Source organism: Asterias rubens, chromosome 15 (assembly GCF_902459465.1).
Source record: "Asterias rubens chromosome 15, eAstRub1.3, whole genome shotgun sequence".
Classification (NCBI taxonomy): domain Eukaryota; kingdom Metazoa; phylum Echinodermata; class Asteroidea; order Forcipulatida; family Asteriidae; genus Asterias; species Asterias rubens.
In genome coordinates, this window is record NC_047076.1 from 2562555 (window position 1) to 2581525 (window position 18971).

The 18971-nt window shown below is 37.6% G+C and overlaps 2 protein-coding genes across 10 annotated transcripts in view; one reads left to right on the forward strand and one right to left on the reverse strand.

Annotated features, from left to right (window-relative positions):
• LOC117299822 (rap guanine nucleotide exchange factor 4-like) overlaps nucleotides 1-9740 on the reverse strand; it is a 91908-nt gene extending 82168 nt beyond the window's left edge. For all 8 annotated transcript variants that reach the window (XM_033783359.1, XM_033783357.1, XM_033783358.1 and 5 more), the window contains exons 1-2: nucleotides 9449-9740; nucleotides 1201-1343 (exon numbers count right to left, since the gene is read on the reverse strand). In XM_033783359.1, coding sequence (XP_033639250.1) covers nucleotides 1201-1343; nucleotides 9449-9483 — 178 coding nt within the window. In that variant the 5' untranslated portion in view covers nucleotides 9484-9740. The remainder of the gene's footprint in view (nucleotides 1-1200; nucleotides 1344-9448) is intronic.
• Nucleotides 9741-10123: 383 nt separating this feature from the next.
• Nucleotides 10124-18971, forward strand: part of LOC117299975 (sorting nexin-13-like) — a 35374-nt gene continuing 26526 nt past the window's right edge. For both annotated transcript variants that reach the window (XM_033783607.1, XM_033783610.1), the window contains exon 1: nucleotides 10124-10252. In XM_033783607.1, the coding sequence (XP_033639498.1) occupies nucleotides 10250-10252 (3 nt within the window). In that variant the 5' untranslated portion in view covers nucleotides 10124-10249. The remainder of the gene's footprint in view (nucleotides 10253-18971) is intronic.

Here is an 18971-nt window from a genome sequence, read left to right on the forward strand (position 1 = left end):
GGAGCCGTTTCTCACAATGTTTTATACTATCAACATCTCTCCATTGCTTGTTACCAATAAAGGTTTTATGCGAATAATCATTTTATGTCATTACCAGTAGAGGATATAAAGAGGATATAAAAAAGTTCAAATGAACTTCCATGACGTGTCCAGTGCCTTTAATATTCTATTGTTAATGCAGAAACATTTCCCAGTCAATATCGATTTTCTACTTTAGCCTTGGCTCATAAGTGCAACGACATTTTTATGGTAGTAAAATAGTGCATTAATAAGCAAGATGGAACCCTAATGAATTAAATTCAGCACTTACGGTACTGCAGAGGGTAGATATGGAATATATTTTTTACAATTCTAGGTCAATACATTTCTTTATGTTTATCTTGGATTAGAAATGGAATGCTGAGAGCAATGAAGGAAGTCTTTATCCACTTGACTCTTTTGTGAGATCACTATGTATGAACACACTGCGGCCATTTTACTTTGCTGTGTTGTTAACGACGTAACCATGGTAACATTTTAGGGGGCCTAATAAGGGGGTAGGCCTACACATTTTTTTTTCAAGGAGAGCACTTCTGGCCAAGTTGCTTTAAATGAAACCAATGCCATTTTCCTTTACAAAATTCCTTTTCAGCGTCTTTTTTAATGTACGTTGTAATTTTTTGTAGGAAATCTGGCATTGGTGTAAATGGAATTTTTATTTTTTAAAACATCATAATTATCACATTAAAACTCAGGAAATTGTGAGTTTTAAAAGTCAAGATTTCAAATGGAGGGGGGTGGTGCTTATACCCTAACATGGAGATTGTTCCTTTCAAGTCTCTGCCTCTCATAGCTCTGGAACACCCTTCCCCATAGCATCCAGAAAGCCAACACACTCCAGCTTTTTAAAAAAACAGACTCAAAACCCATCTATTTGTGTTATCATGCCGAATGATTTGTTGTTTAATTTTATATCTGTATCAATGCATTGTTTGTATGTATCTTTTCTTTTTGTAGCCTAAGCTTTGTTAAGCGCTTCGATCTCCGCTGGGGCGCTATAAAAATGCCTGTATTTGTGTCGGTTTGGATAAACAAAGAACAAAGAAGAAGACGACAAATGCAGGGTGAACAACCAAATACGCTTGAAAAAAATTCCACAATGGAGAAATGATATTAGAGCATTGGACAATTATGTACACTAGAGGCCAGGTCTTTACTCACGCGTGATCGCTTTCTCTAGATCTTCGTAGTAACTATAGCAACAGATCTGCTGCAGGAGGAGAGGATGCAGCTTCTCAAAGGCTTTGACATCTTTGAGACGGGAGTAGATGATGTCCAGGTCTTCGCCGGTACGCTCTGATGGCCTGCAGAGGGGGGAGCGGAGGGGAGAGGAAGAGGAGAAAAGACAAAAATAGTGTGTAAGGAATCGGAGGAAAGACAGCTGGAAAATGTCTCGTTGTTTCTCACAAGGGTTAGAGATAACCCACGGCAGTGATAGCGCCCACCACAGCAATTGCCGTGGTGCCCTGTGCTTTTTCTGTGGTGCTCTCTGCAAGGGACAACTTATATTTTCCCCTTACCAGAGGAAAATTGCTGTGCCCCTTCAGAGCGAAGTTCAAGGCATGCTGTAACTCTAATTCCACAGAACCTCAGACTAGAAGACAGACACTCTCCTCACATTCAAAACTAACTTGAAAACACACTTGTTCAGTTAAAAACAGAAGAAAACAAATGTTGTATGAGGAAACAGAGGAAAGACAGCTGGAAAATTTCTCTGAACCTGAGACAAGTAACACTCTCTCCAGCTTCAAAACTAACTTGAATTCAGTCTTGTCTTTAAGTGCCGTCTTTAGCAGAGTTCGTTTTTCTGTGCGCCAGGAGTGTCTTTCTGACAGACATGGCATACTACAATAGCCCAATGATTATAATGAGATGTTTCTTACCAGAATTAATTTTCTGTACAGAAAACAAAAATAGTTTTAAAAATAAAAATTATTTTCGAATTCCCTTTTCGGGTTTTTTGGTTAAGATTGTACAACTGAAAATCTGCTTACTGAACATGCAACTTATTACGGTAAGCAAAACTAAAGTTGCCACTCAGTTTGAAATGCCTCTTTATTGAAAGCAAGCTGTTCGGAAATATTGATGAAAAACACAAAAACACCCCCCTCTAAATGAAGTTTTAAAAATCTCTTAACTACATCTTGCGACAGTTTTTTTTGGCTAATTTCTCGGCAAGGATAGACACAGTATGCAGCTGAAACTTTCATAAAACATAATTTTTTTTTATTTTGTCGACAAGTCAGCATATGACAGTGACAAAAAACAATCTATGACCCTACCTTTAAGCCGTATAATTTGATTAATCAGAACATTCCTAACACAAGGACAAGAGCCCCAGGGTAAAAAAAAAAAAAAAAAACAGAAGTGTCTTGTCCCTCCATGAAATCTGAAATCATATTCCTAGTAATTTCCCTCCGGGCATCCGAAACCAACATCCACTTGCCATAGTATCAGGCTGTAAATTAAATTTTACAAACACTAATTGAACATTCAGAAATTAAAAGTATTTATAGCCATTTTCCCCCAAAGGTTATAACTTTCGTTCTCAGGAAAAGCCGAGATGCTGAGTTGTACAGCAACCAATCAGAACTGATACTTCACGGAGGCAATTCGCAGTTTTTTTAACGTGTGAGGGCGTGTTTTGTGTGGACCAAATTTACTTGAGTTGTACAACAACTATTCAGAACTGATACTTCATGGAGGCAATTCGCAGTTTTTTTTAAGGTGTATGAGCATGTTTTATGTGGACCAAATTTACGTGAGTTGTACAACAACCAATCAGAACTGATACTTCACGGAGGCAATTCGCAGTTTTTTTTAACATGTAAGGGTGTGTTTTGTAAGGACCAAAATTATTTGATGCGAAAGAAAAAAAACACACCTCACTTTTATTATTTATTTATTTATACTTATCTGGACATTGATAGAAGAAAAGAACACACAGGCAATAAAGACAAACTTAAGATACAAGTGTATTTTGTGATACATGAAAACTTGCTGCTGAAAGTACCCTGTATAAAATACCGTCAATTGCCCCCGTATTCTTCTGCGAAAGAAATTAACTTCCCTCATAAGACATGCCCTAAGGAGAAACTTAAAATAAAAAATAGCAAGCCTGACCATCAAAAATAGCAAAAGGGAAAGGCAGTGTTTAAATCTAGACAGAAACCCAGAGGGTGTAAATCTTGATATTTCCTTGATTTTTTTAATTTTTTTTGTTTGGTTTGATTGAAAGCGATCATTTTATGGAAAACTTGCCAAGAAAGGTCATTTATATGTCATCAGAGACATGCATGAAAGTTCTTGGCAGTATTTTTTTTAAATGGATGCAAAATTTACTGTAAACACATTTACTGAAAACAGAGAAAATGTAAAAAATTATTCAAAAAAATGTTTGTTTTTTATTAAATCTCCGAACTCTTAGTGCAATCAGATTCTGCCTTTGTAATTATGCAATATTTTTTAAATGGGTGCAAAATAATGTACACACATTGACAAAAACACAACATGTGTATTTCTAAATGCCTTTTTAAACCCATTTATTAAATAAAAAATTATTCAAAAAAAATGTTTGTTTTTTATTAAATCTCCGAACTCTTAGTGCAATCAGATTCTGCCTTTGTAATTATGCAATATTTCTTAAATGGGTGCAAAATAATGTACACACATTGACAAAAATACAACATGTGTGTTTCTAAATGCCTTTTTAAACCCATTTATTAAATCTAAGATTCCCCAGTGCGATCAAATTCTGTCTTTTTATTAGCCATCGCAATGGGACAATCTGACCTTCATATTATACTAATTGAGAGAGAAGATTTGTGGTTTATGTTTCATACATGAGAGAAGATCTTCTGTGTCGTGCGTGCGCAAGCGAACAAACAAATTGTCCTCGATTATAATTTAAATATCTTAAAGATGCTAATTAGTTGCAATATTACTGTACAAATTAGGTAATCTGTAGGGCTATAGAAAGGCATATAACTGGGGTGAGTTCATTTAAAGGGACTGGACACCTTTGGTAATTTTCATAGACCAGTCTTCTCACTTGGTGTATTTCAACATGCACAAAACAACAAAATTGTGAAAATTTGAGCTCAATTGGTCGTCGAAGTTGCGAGATAATAATGAAAGAAAAAACACCCTTGTGCCTTGTCACACAAGTTGTGTGCTTTCAGATGCTTAGACTTCAGCTGAGGTCTAGAGTTCAATTAAAGTATTTTAAAGAGAAAATAGTTCTTTCTCAAAAACTATGTTACTTCAGAGGGAGCCGTTTCTCACAATGTTTTATACTATCAACAGCTCTCCATTGCTTGTACCAAGTAAGTTTTTATGCTAATAATTATTTTGAGTAATTATAGTGTCCAGTAAGATATCTTTGGAGATTTGGAAGATTGCAAATCCACTTCAAAAATATCATAATTTTGAACTCAAGTAGACATCAAAGTGTTCTTGAGAAGTGGATGAATATTTGCAGTGTCTAAAATGAGAAAAAGACTGCTCTATTTGAAGACGCTACCTTGGCCCATCTTTAAATTATGTTTCCATCTTATGTTGAATTTGTGGAAGCATAGTGTCAGCAAAAGGGGTGTCTGTGTGTCTTTTTGACACCCTGTTTTAAATTTGGACGTCCTGTTTTATCTGTCAAAAACGTACAAATGTATTGTAAATGAACAATTTTGACACCCAGTTGTTACCTTTCAAGCAAATCTTGACATCCTTTTTAAAAAAACCTGGCTAAAACCTTGTGTGGAAACATTTACATTTTGTCTTCTTTTCTCGAACTGACCTGATTCGGTTCTCACTAAAGTGATAATAAAACGGTCCAGGGGCATCTAAGTGACCATCCAGTCCAGCCAGAAAGGATAAAATTAATGCACCAGAAGATAAGATCTGAGAAACCTTTTCCCCTCGGTCTTCCCGAGGGAATTGTGATGTTGAGAGAAGATGAGTCTAGATAGTGCTTTATGGATGAATACCGAACTGACTGCATTAAATTGATGCAAGTCGGACACATTGACAGGTAAAATACGGCAAATTAAGCAACAATAATAGCGACCTGTTTTATGAGGCAATGGACTAGGGTAGTTTATGTTACTCATTATTAATAAATTTATTGGTTTGTGGTTTGTAGAAAAAAAACCATTAACAAATTTGTCGACCATGACAGAATTGCATTTGAAATTTGAAATTTAAATAAATTAAAGGTACAGAAGAAGATTTAAAACAAAACCAAACATCCCAAAATAATATGCAACTGCATGCCTTATAAGATTGGGGTTTGTGGAAAAAAAAACATTCACAAGTGTCTTACCAACTAGACTACCGAGATTGCCCGGTAGCTAGAGGCAGTTTGAGTCATATATTTTAGCAGTGGGTACCGCAACGATTTAATAAAACGATTTTATTGTGCAAATTGCCAATTACTTTGACTTCAACAATCAGAAAGCCTGACTAGTGTGCTCAAATTCCTTGAAAAAATAACAAGTTTTTTTTTTAATCTCTCTCGTTACAGCGTAAACTCCTCATCATACTTTAATGAAATCCTTCCATCAAGGATGTTCAGGGACCAAGTTGCTTAGAAAAAATCCTCATATCTACAAGTAGCTCACATTTTTACAAACCAGAAGAAGTGGTACAAGACCAGTACTGCGAATTTGAAATATGATAAAAAAAAAAAAAAATATACAAAGTTTTTACCCTTTGATGTGTGTTAGCACTATATACACAATTACAACCGAAACAGTTGTAGAGCAGTGTCTTACCAACTAGACCACCAAGATAGCCCGGTAGCTAGAGGCAGTTCTAATCCTATATTTAGCAGCAGGTACCGCAATGATTTAATAGATGTTAAATTCGCAGCTGGAATCAAGAATTTTAATTTTGGTTTTTGGTGTTGGCACTGTATACACAGTACTTTTCCCCCGAGTTCTGTGAAGAAGAAAACATGTTGAATGATAATAAAGACTTCTTTCGCATTTGGCAATAATAATGACAGTTCAGCTATTGGGTTCTCTAGAAGGGTGTCACAACCACACACACAATGTTATTATATTATTATCATTATCATAATATGTAATAACATACGCTCAGAGTTACACTCTAGAGGTCCCATGGCAGCAGGAAGGATTAATTTACTGAATTACGATCGCATCACCAGGCTATCTCTTTCTGATTATTATTGGAATAATAGGCTATTAATATTGCACTTTCCAAATTGACGTTGTAATTAAACTTGGGAATCGATGTCCCACTTGCGCAAGACAACACTGTAATGTGTTGAGCAGGTGAAGTCTATAGGCTCTGCTGTTTAACAGAGGTACTGGGCTCAATTTCATAGGGCTAATTTAGCACAAAATGTTCCTTAAAACACTTCTGCTTAGCAGAAATGAGCAGGATACCAGTCACAGATTGTACATGTGACATGGTAGTTTGGATGGTAATCATATCCTGGTAAGCATAATTTTGGTGTACTTAGCTGTTTTGTGTGCTTATAAAGCAGCAAGTAAGTAAGTAAGTGGTTCCAAGACTTTGATCGTGGCTTTTTAAGTTGTCGTGTAAGCCGCTACAAACAGTGCCCTCTTGTGATAACTAATAATGTGGGGGCGTTTTTCGAGGCTGACATGCAGAAGAATAATCCCGATGACTTGAAATCAAGTCTAGGAATAGGGTGACTGAATGGGAGACTTTCTGGGACGATAGAGGGCAGCAGACTTACCGGGTAAATCCATTGTTCTCAGAATTATGCGCATGTTCAGAACTACGTAAACAATGGAAATTTACCCGGTATGTCTGCTTCCACCTAGCGTTGGAAAGTCTCCTATTGGCTGATAAACTCAAATACATTGTTTATAAGTTATTCAAGGTCTGTATGCTTTGTTTTTGAAAAGGCAGGGGCTGCAACAGGGGCACCAAGGCATTTACTCCTTGGTGAAGGGCACCCTATGAGGAAATTGTAAATTTCTACTGGAGCATTTCAAGGGCACCAAGGCAATGACCGGGGTGCATGGAGGCAATTGCCTCTGTGAAGTATCAGGCCTGTAATATTCACTTCCCAGGGCGTGAGTTTAAAACTGGACTGCAGACCCGAGGCCACTGATTTTAGCATCGGGTCATCTGGAAGTGTTGTGTTTTTGTTCAAATGTTGACTTTCAGTCAGAAACATATTTTATTTTTTGGTGAGCAGTGAAGAATTCTTACCCATAATATAAATGAGATAAGTCTTCTCTTTTTGTTCAGATTGGAACAATTTAACTGTGCAAATATTTTGTCTTCTTCTCATAATAATCTCTGGTCTTGTAAAACGAATGTTGGTCCAGTAGACATTCTGAGCTACGATGATTTTCCATTTCTTGATGATGTCATCATCTTTTCTTTAAAAAAAAGCATTTTACATGTTGTTTTGTTTGGTGCTCCAGGTTTTGTTTGGTGCTTCTAGAGAATAATGTTTGTAAACACATTTTAACATTTTCAAAAAATAATACAAGATTCCTTTTAAATGGAAGGCACACGTTTGGTAATTACTCAAAACAAATATTAACTTAAAAACTGACTTGGTAACTGTGCATTGGAGAGCTGTATAAAACATTGTGGGAAACGACTCCCTCTGAAGTAACGTAGTTTTTACGAAAGAGGTAATTTCTCACTAAAATATTAAAAGACTTCTAGCCAGAAATCTTTTATTACTATCTGAAAGCACACAAATTCGTCCAACAAGGGTGTTTTTTCTTTCATCATTTTCATGCAACTTCGATGACCAATTGAGCCCAAATTTTCACAGGCTTGTTATTTTATGCTTATGATGGGATACACCAAGTGAGAACACTGGTCTTTGACAATTACCAAACGTGTTCAGTGCCCTTAAAACTGGTTTTTGTCTTTTAAGAGCCACAGCATTATGATTTATTACCATTTGGTTTACAAAAAAAAGAACACACATTGAATGAATGTACTCTTCAAACATTAACGTTCCACCCATTCCATTCTCTATCACAGTGAGTAATGAGTAATGATGTCTCATACAAATTATACACACTACTACAGGTCCAGAGGCCTAAACGCACACAGATTCCAAATGCACAGCAAAAGGAGGCAGTTTACCGTAGCAGATGTGAACAGTCCTCATTCACTCAAGTGGCCTCATGTAGCATGAAATTACAAAATATTATATGGCATTTTAGAGAGCTATTCCAGGCTGTGACACAGAATCTGACACTGCTCAGCAGCTAAACGTATGCATCTTACACTGGACTCTAATCAACTGAACTGAAGCAAATGAGCACCTCAATAAGTATGATGACTTCACTTTTGAAATCTAATTTGATATTGAAGTTTAGGGCACATTTTGTGAAGTTGTTCAGCAGAAAATAATGCTAGCCAAATTTTGATCCCCCCCAAAAATATAGCAAGGAAAACGTAGCTGCGATAAAGTGTAGCTCCTTGGTCATACTTCATTTGTTTCTTACTATGGGGAAACCTCTCAGTGAAACACTGTTTTTCAGAGGTGCCCAGCAACTACAAACAAATTAATTTTTTTGTTTATAAAAACATATCCCTTTTAACCTTTATAGAATCTTGACAGACCATATGTTTAAAATATTATATGGCATTTTAGCGAGCTTTACCAGACTTGTTATAAATATTGTATTGTTCGAAGAATGAAAATAAAATAAACTAAATAAATTTGGCAGTGCTCAAAAAGACGATCCAGGAGTTGGTCTTGTACTATTTGCTAAATTTGGAAACTTGGTCATCATTGTATGTTTTTACCTGCACGTCGAAACAAAGAATAATATGACCAAAGCAAGAGCTTTGATTACCGTAGATAGGAAAATGTACATCGTTTTGTGTTATTTTGTTCAATATCCCTGTAGGCCTATTCTGAAAAGGAAAAAAATCTGAGCTTAATTGACAGCTAAATAAAAATGGGTAAAATTAGTTCAAATGGCCTGAGTCAATGAGTTTCTTAAATTAAATCAATCAGTCAATCAATTGTATGTGGTATTGGTGTATTGTGCCATTGTCAAGGTCAGTGCACATCCACATGGTGCAATACAGAAATCTCTGCCCATCAACGATCAAAGTTATTCTTATCTCTCAATAACAATAGGAATATTAATTTATAGATTATTGATAAAGAATATAAATGTAAGACAATAAACAATGCTTATTTAGAAATCAATAAATTAATATTAATATTCCCACTCCAAATGAAAAACATTTTTTTTGCACAGTGATGATCATTAAGTCAACAAATCTAATCTGTACTAATTATCATTTATCTGATCCTAGCCACACAACACATGGCTAATGCTCGAGTACACCCATACAAACCGGCATGCGTGTGTGCCACGGTGTGCAAAACACGCGCACCGTACCGCCTGGCTCAACCCTGCCGTACACTTACCGTTTATCCAGGCAGGCGATCCACTCCGCCACCATGGTGTGTCACACCTCCACCGGGGTCCTCTAGTAGAAATTCAGAAGATGCGATTTTTTTATTTTTACGATGTCAGCTTCCCCCTGTTGTTAACCACCTCTAAGCTGACCATCAACTACTGACCATAGCGGCTGCCATGACATGACCGGCACCCATCGTTGGTGGGAGCATTTTCATCTAACTGCAAATTTGTTGACAGATGTGTTAATTTGTCGAAATGAAAAGTGTACACTCTGGGACACACGTCACACACACTGACCATTATGCACATGCACTCAAATGTATAATGCAAACCTGGCGCGCGCGCGCGCTTTCTTGTCACTACAGCGTGACACCAGCATAAGCATTGTTGATACGCCCCCGTACAACGTGCTAAACATATGCGGGAAACAAATCTTTTGAACATACAGTGTCAGACCAAAAGTAGCCCAAATGTAGCCCACTTTTAGGTTAAGCATGTATCGGTGATTGGATATATCCAAGCCCAAATTGGCGATAAAAGAGCCGCAGTGTATCGCTGGTTTTCAGTAGAAAACACGAGTTTTGGTGACAGGATAAACAGAGCACCAGCGTTTTTAAGGGCAAATGTAGGTCAACTGGACCTCAAAGGTCAATTTGGGGAAAAAAGTATTAAACCGGGATTTGAGTTGGATGGGTGGGAATGGTTACCGACGACTGCGGCACAATTTCGTACTAGATTTTGCTTATTTCTACCCGTTTCCACAGAGCGACAGTTTGTGATGAGTACATATTGATTTGAAAGACAATATGGTAAGTACGAATCTGGAGTGATTTTCCAGGTATTTGATGTTGAATTGAAGTTTACTGCTTGTAAAAAAAATCTCTCGACAAAAACAACCCACTGAATCTGATCTGATTAAGTTGATCATGTTGATGATCGCAAGGGAACGAAATACAACACAGTTATGAAAATATTTATGGGCACGTAGTAATTTATGTCAGTATGTGTACACAGTGTCCATATAAATCATATGTACTGTATCGTACAGACATTATTATTTGAGGTATATAAAAAGATTTGTGGGAAAGATTTCTGTCAGTGTCATACTGCCACCACTTGTTTACTCATTTTTACTCCATCCATGTTTTTACCAAACACGAAAAGGAATACTATACACATAATGAATGTTTATGAGTGCAATGGTGCGAATAATGTTCATGAGTTGAAAGATCCGCCGAGTTGAATGTAACATTCCAGCTTTCAACGAATGAACATATTCGCACCATTGCACGAATGAAAAACATTCATTATTTGTTTTATATAACATCCAAGTAGATCTTTGTCATTTTGATTGAAAGATACAACTTTCAAAACAAAGCGTAGGCCTACAATTTTTAATTGTAGAAGCCGAATGCTAGAAATTTTACTAATTTTTATGCCTTGCAGTAACACCTGCTGCGTTACCAAAGGCACGCGCACGCAGTGATGTTTTTACTCAGCTTTTTCATTCCTTCCGAAAAGTACCATTGCACGCTGCCAGCGTGCAATGGTACTTTTCGGATTGAACGAAAAAGCATGGTGAGTAACTCAGCGTGCAATGGTACTTTTATTTGCTATCACGTGACGGACAATCCTCCAATCAAATGGCGAGGATCTGCTTGGGTGTTATATAAATATATAATATCTCAATCTCATTTTAAATGTTAATAAATAAAGGATAACTTTCCGTACTGCGCCACCACGTTTTCACTATTTTTTACAAAAAGGGATATCTCATTGAGGTAAATTAGATATTATATTATTTCATATCGAATGAAAAAGTGGTGGCGCCATACACATAATACAGACAATTTTCCTCTTTTAAGTGGCAAATAAAACTGGCACAGCCTGCAGTTTTTGCAAATTCGCTAGATAACGGCGTGCATAAAGACGAAGGTATACACAATTCGCCGACTGTTTTCATGTGACACTGACAGCCGCTACTACAATACTAGTACTACTAATACACTAAGTCATGTACGGAGAAGCGGTCCTACTACTTGCCGTCAACTCACCGTCAACTTGCTTTTTACCGTCAACTTGCCGTCAACTGATCCAGTATACGCAGATGGACAGATTAGTCTTGACCCAAGACGTCGGCGATCGATTTACAAGAAGCGCAGTACATAATACACTATACTGTACAGATCACTGACGTCCTAGGTCAAGACTATTTCGTATACAGCCAGCTGCAGGAAAGCGCCCTCTAATTTCCATGTTGAACAAGCTCTGTGAAAAGGCAAGATTGCTGCCACTGGCTTTGCTGCATGCTACCCAAAGAGATAATTTTTTCGCAAGAAAAAACTCAGATTTAACTGAAATGCAACCTCAAACTTGTGAAAATTCTCTATTTTTTTTAGCTAATGCTTAACAGTTTTATGCCACTTTTGTGGATTTTAAATGTTTTGTTTGTGTTGATGGTGAGTTGACGGCAAGTCGTAGGACCCACATGAATGGGTATGAATATGCATGATATTATGACATGGAAGTGCGGCTAAAGGGTTTACGCTTCAGGCCACATTAGTGGGGCTAGGGTAGTCAGAATCACAGGATAGTGCCAAATACTCTGGACTACGGGTTGGGCATGTGTGCGCTAGAGTTTTGGCCTTGCGATGAAAAATCTGCTCTTGCAGGTTTATATTTTTCTGTCAGTATGTTATTAGCATTTTGGCTACCAATGGGAGACTTTTGGGACGCTTGGTGGCAGCAGACTTACCAGGTAAAATCCATTGTTCTCGGTCATGTGCGCACGCAGAACTACGTAAACAATGGAAATTTACCTGGTACATGTAAGTCTGCTGCCACCTAGCGTCCCAAAGTCTCCCATTCCTCCAGAGGGATATTAAAAAAGGGAAAATGAAGCCAAACATCAATAAAATAAAATAAAAGTTTATAACTGCCATCTAAACTGATGCCAACTCCTTCCTTTCAATTACAACTCCTTTCTTTTAGGCCTATACGTGTATATAAGATTAACGTATTGTTGTAAATCATAACAAGTGAACTAATTGTGGTCAGATCGTGTAGCGTATTATTTGTTCTGGATGAGGATTACTAATAAATTTCTGCACAGAAACAGGCCTTGAATTTTATCTTTGAGAGGGCAAGGCCATTTTCAGTTTTGGGTAGGGCACTCCACCTTCAAGAGTCTGTTAAAGGCACACAGTGGTCTCCACAATGGCAATTAAAGATTATATTTTAAAGAAAATCTCCTCTAGATGACAGGTCTCTAGCACAGAATATTTACCCCACCAGGTAATTTTTACACGACCTTCAAGAATTCTTGATTCTAAAAATATTTGATGACATTTTTTGCTGGCATCTGTGGCCTCCGTATGGTTCTCCAGGCTTGTTATTGTTTCAATGCTTAGTACCTCGAGCTGTTTACTTCACACTTGGCTGGTAACAACTGCTCACTCCTGAGTCTATGATGTAATTATTTGCACCAGGGAGCTGTAATTATTACCAAATAAATGAATAATTAAATTTTGGTCTATTCTTGTGTAGTCATCAGGACTCGTCTGAGAGTTAGTCCCGCCCACTATGCCCACTTGATAATCAATTGTGCATAAAATTATTGAGCACAGGTTCAGCTTAGAGAGTCAAGATAATACACCACATACTTGTTTTGTTGACCTTTGAACTTCATATTCTTTTAGGGTCCGAGGCCAGTGATTTTAGTGTTGGGCCATTAAACACAGAATGACTGGACAAGTCTTGTGTTTTTCAATTGAATAGCAATACCTCACTGTTTAATATTCTTCTTCTTTTTTTAACAGAAACAACTAAATGTTTTTCACAGAACTCGGGAAAGTACAGATTATACATCCTTGTATGTACACATCGATGTATAAAGGGAAAAAACAAATACATGTAGTATTCAAAGATTGACTTTGAGGCTTGTAAACCCCTTTCAATTCTAGTGAAAATTTAAGTAACATGGCCATAAAAACAAGTGAGTTATCTTATCTTAAATCTTTGAGCTTGTTGAAATAAAAACAGTTAAATGCAAATTAAGTAATGCTCTGTCAGGATATTTGTTTGTAATTTTGGTTCTGTTAAAAAAAACCATTCTGGTCCACTATAAATTGTGAGCTTCAAGCCCTGGGACCAATTTCATAGAGCTGCTAAGCACAAAAGTTTGCTTAGCAGGACATTTCTTCCTTGACAAAAACAGGATTACCAACCAAATTTCCACGTGACTTTTGGGATTTATAAGCAAACAACAGCTGAATACCAGAAACAAGTAATATGCAACAAACAGAAATTTGGTCGGTAATCCTGTTTGTATCAAGGAAGAAATTTCATGCTAAGCAAATTTTTGTGCTTAGCAGCTCTATGAAATTGGGCCCTGCTGGCGGCCATTTTTGAGAAGCACAGAGCGGTAAGGGACCGTACAGTGTATTGTTTAAAAATGTCTGAGTTTTTGATGATTCGTTATTCCTTTGGTGATGTCTACCCTCATGTTTGTGCTAGCCGAACAACGTCCAAAGTTTCCAACGAAGGTTAAACAAAACTGAAACCATTAGCTGACATTATCAGTTGAGAGTGTTTTCTTTGTGCTTCTACAAATATTTGATCAATGCTTACTGTCAACCGATCTCTTCAATTTCAAGAAAATGTCCTCTAGACTAAGGGCCAAAGTTCATAGAGCTGCCTAAAGCAGAAAATTTAGCTACAGCGCAACAAAGTCATGCTCACCTGAAGAAGGTTACTTACCCCAAATATAATGGTGCATAGTAGCGTACTTGACTTATACTCTGCTTAAATTTGTCCTAGTGCTTAGAACATTTTTAGATATTGACAGATGACAGACTCACTAAAATGAAATGCAGTATAATTGAAACCAATATTCTCCTCGGGCTTAATTTCATGAACTTGCTTTTAAAGCACAACAAACTTATGCTATACCAGAATACCATGTCACATGCACCATTTCTGACTGGTATCCTGAAAATTATTGCTAAGCACAAAATTGTCTGCTTAAACGGGGCTGGGGTCGATTTCACAAAGAGTTAAGACTAATCTTAACTTGGGACTAGTCCTACATGTAGGAGATATTAAAAATGTATGGCTAGTGCTAAGTTAGGACGAGTAACTCGTCCTAACTCATTTTTTTATTTATTTTTATTTTTTTTTTATAAATATAATAGTTATGATTTTAATGACTATTTTGTAAACTGTACATTACGGCTTTTAGCCGCTGTATTGCAGTGTTTTAATAAATAAACCATGAAAATAATAATAATAATAACTAGAGATAATACTGGTCCTGGCTCTTTGTGAAATCAACGCCTGGGCACTTTTTGTGGGGACGCAAAACAAAATGTCCACAGATTGACATTAAACTCACACGGTCTGATTCTTGAAAGGCCACAGTAATTTTCCTCTTGTAAAGGCCGGTTTATAGTCGGTCGCGCGATGGTCGCGCGATGGAAATCTTGCGCGCAATCCTAAGACTGAGGCCTAAAAAACGTCTCTTTTTATGATCGCGCGTCAAGATTTTTACGACGCCCGACCATCTCGCGACCGACTATAACTCGGCCTTGAAGGGCACTTGAATTTAAAACAATTGTACTAGACCTTTGCAAAGGGCAGCACAGCAAAAGCACAGGGCACCACGGCAATTACTGTGGTTGCTGTGGCCTGCACCCTTTTACCTAAAACCTTGTACCTTCGGTACCCTTGGTACCCTAGGGACGATAGTGTGTTAAGTAGTGGTACATGAGTTGACTAGGTGACTAGTAGAGTGAGGAGTTGTTCTGGAGGCAGCAGAGCAAGCAGTGTGCTCCAGCGAGCTCAGATTTGCCCCCCTCCCCTTCCCCTCCCCCTCCTCTTGCTGTGCTAGAATTTATTGCTCTGACAGTGTTCTGGTGTTAGGTCTGGACATGTGTCAGTTTTTGTCAGGGCAGTTTTTTGTGAGTGCGATATGAAATGTTATGTTAAAGATGCTAAGATTTATCAAATACAAGAAAGAAATATTTTGTATAAATTGAGTTGCAGGGTGCGCCAGCTGAAATTTTGTATGGGGGAAAAAAGTTTACAAATCAAATCGTATTTATTGTTGAGTGGTGCATGTCGTTGCCAGGTGGATAAGAACACCGGACTCGAGGACTGGTGTTTCTGATCAGGAGCGTGTGAGTTTGGGCCCCAGTCGTGACACTTGTGTCCTAAAGGAAGACACCATTATTGGTGTGTCCTTCAGATCGGACTTATAGCTGTAGGTGTGTGTTGTGTAATTGACATAAAAGAACCCAGTCTTATCGAAAAGAGAAGGGGGTCGCCCCGATGTTCCTGGTCTGATTGGCTGCAAATTGTGTTGTAGCAACTTGTAAATCATTACATTGTGCTATGAAGAAATAGGTCTCATTTTACTTTCAAGATGTAGCTCACTTGTCGAGGAAAACATGCGGTGCGCTTTGATGCGCCCCTTGGGTGTTAATAAAGTGATATAAGTACCTAATATTACGGTTATTATTACTAATAGTAGGGGCCCAATATTAATATTTAATGTATTAAAAAATGTGTGTTGGCTAGTCATGTACTGTACAACATGTATAGTGTCCGCTTCCTATATTTGCAAACGAGGAAACATGGTACCTGACTGTAGCATGTACGTGTTGTTTTGAATATGTCAATAGTGCAGTATTTACATAATACATGTAGCAATGGCTAGGTTTGTATTTTGTATTTATTGTGTAAACATGCAGATTTTGCCTTGCTGCAATTTTACATAGGGGCCCACATTTTGCACTATATAATAATAATGGCTTCTTAAATATGGTGCTCAGGTCCCTCACGCAGTGACACTCATGTTCACAGTAACCGGCCTGTGATATAATGGAGGTCACAGAGGCAGCGACTCTGTTGCCCTGGACTTGGTCTTGGTGCCCCTTTAAAAGTTTCTCATAGACTCTAAGATTTTACAATGGAAGTGTCTTTTGCGAAATGCTCATGGCCTTGCCCTCCCAGAGATAAAATTCCGGACTTTGCAGTTGATCAAATGTTTGGCGGAGGACACAATAATCACTTGTTTATAAATAGACTGTTTAAAACAGCAAGTTTATGTCATCAATGGTTTTGATTTAAATTGTTTATTATAATTTTTATTTTGACCTTTCTATTAATTGTCGATTCTCATAAGATCATATTCAAAGAGCAACCAAGACAATACCAAGGGGCATGGAGGCCATCGCCCATGTGCAGTATCAGGCCTGTATTGGTCCCGAAAAAGTTATCATATGAAGTTAAGAAATGGTGTTTTTTTTCACAGAACTTTGGAAAGTACATAGCTTAGTACACATCGGTGTAAGGAAGGGTAAAAACAATATTGTGTATCCTGATGTAGAACTAACATACTATGATGTTTAAAGGAACACGTTGCCTTGGATCGGGGGAGTTGGTCTATACATTGCCGTTTGTATTTTTTGCTATAAAATGGATATGGTTACAAAGATGATTTAAAAGTAGAATACAATGATCCACATAAATTTGCCTCGAAATTGCGTGGTTTTCCTTTTACTTTGCGAACTAACATGGTCGGCCATTTATGGGAGTCAAAACTTTGACTCCCATAAATGGCCGACCGTGTTTGTCGACGAGGTAAAATGAAAACCACGCAATTTCGAGCGATATTTGTGTGGATCATTATTTCTACTTTTAAAGTATCTTTCTAATCATGTGCATTTTATAACAAACCGTTCCAAACGGCTTTGTATAGACCAACTCGTCCGATCCAAGGCAACGTGTTCCTTTAAAACCAAAATTAAAAAATTTAAATTATAAAAAAATAGTGTGACATTTAGTGATCATTTGTTTCTCTCCACCCAAATACAAATATATCTACATGTAGTATAGCAAGGATGGAAAAACTCTCCAGTGATTTCTTTGTTTCATAACTCCAACCACCTCAAAATGGATTTGTCTATAATGCAATGACCGTCAAGTCTACACCTGGTCCGACGTTACTGGCTTATTGATTTTATACAAAGGCACCAGTTTGCTTTTATGGCCGTTGTGAAATCATTTGGGGTATTATTACTGTTGTGATTGCATAATAAAAAGCTATTATTAAACAGCGTATTCCAGTTGCGTATTATGATAGCCTGCTTGTTCTGATCGATGCATTTTTATTATTGCTGTCCTTTTTTTTCCCTTGGGGGCTTCATGGCTAAATTTAGAAATCCTGGAGCTTTGTTTAAAAAATAAATCTGTGTGGATGCTCTTTTCGTTTTGAAGTACATGTAGGGGCAGTAGTGTGTAATTCTGTACAAACAAAGCATGATAACGCGATCAGAAACGATTGATGGGCTAGTGCTGCTGTTGTGTATTTCGGTGTTCTTTTTGCAGAACTTAGAATATGAAATGCGCATCTAATTTTAAGGGTGGCAAAAGCATATTATATTTTGGCCTCTATACCCACACCACAAACCCCTCCAACGATTAAAGTATATTTTTTTTTTCTTTAAAACTTGAGATCAAATTCTTAAAAAACATTAACTAAAACCTTTTAAAATGATCCAGATACACAGTACAGCTTTATTTTTTAAACCAAACGTAAACATCAAAATATCAGCATTCCGAGGGCCTTTTTCAAATTCAACGTCTTCGGCCAAACTTGCACTCTTTAGGTCCAGAATGCCTGAACAGTTTTGAACAAACTCGGGGGAAACCCTAGTCAACAACGGCACTCCCACGCTAGTGGCATCTGAAATGTACATGTAGGTTCAGTAAATAGAATTTCAGAAAATAGAATTAGCTGCTGGCAAACTGCTTACCAACCAAAAGGACCTATGGACTACAAATGCACAAACTACTTATCGGCCTGACATTTCGAACCTAGCAGAGTCTTTCTCGAAGGCTAAAAAAGAATTTGCATACATAATAGTGCAGGCACCATAACAAAATAAGGATCCCACGATGTAGCCACTAAGCAAGACCAGTACGCACTCTGACACTATCCACCCTCCGACACTAGATTCATTAGGGGAGGCTGCTCATTCCGTCGTTGAAACTGCCGTCCTAATTTTGTGTCCCCTCCGCTCGGAGCCAATCAGTATTACTGTAGTTTCCTGTACAAGATCCGCCTCATGCACTGATCTTGTTGATAGAATTGTTGGACTGGGTACCCCCCCCCCCCTCATGTTTGTGGTAAGACACAGCGAAGGAGGCTGACGATAATAATTAAATTTGACCCAAAGCTAAAATCAATTTTATCCTGTGGCCTCTTGCATAGTGTTGTGTTTGGCGTGTAGGCCTACATGTTGTATACATTTTTTTGCGTACAATACCAGTATGTGTTTAAATGAGGCTGCTGTCAGGCATAACATGTACATAATTACTAAACAGGAACGGAATATTCTAATGAGTTTCAAGATATAGAATTAAAGGGTAGGTAATTTCCATTTTTGGGGTAATAATCCTAGCCCACTTTTATGAGACTGCTTACCACAGAATTGCTCGCTTACAGAAGTTACATCACTTCCCATA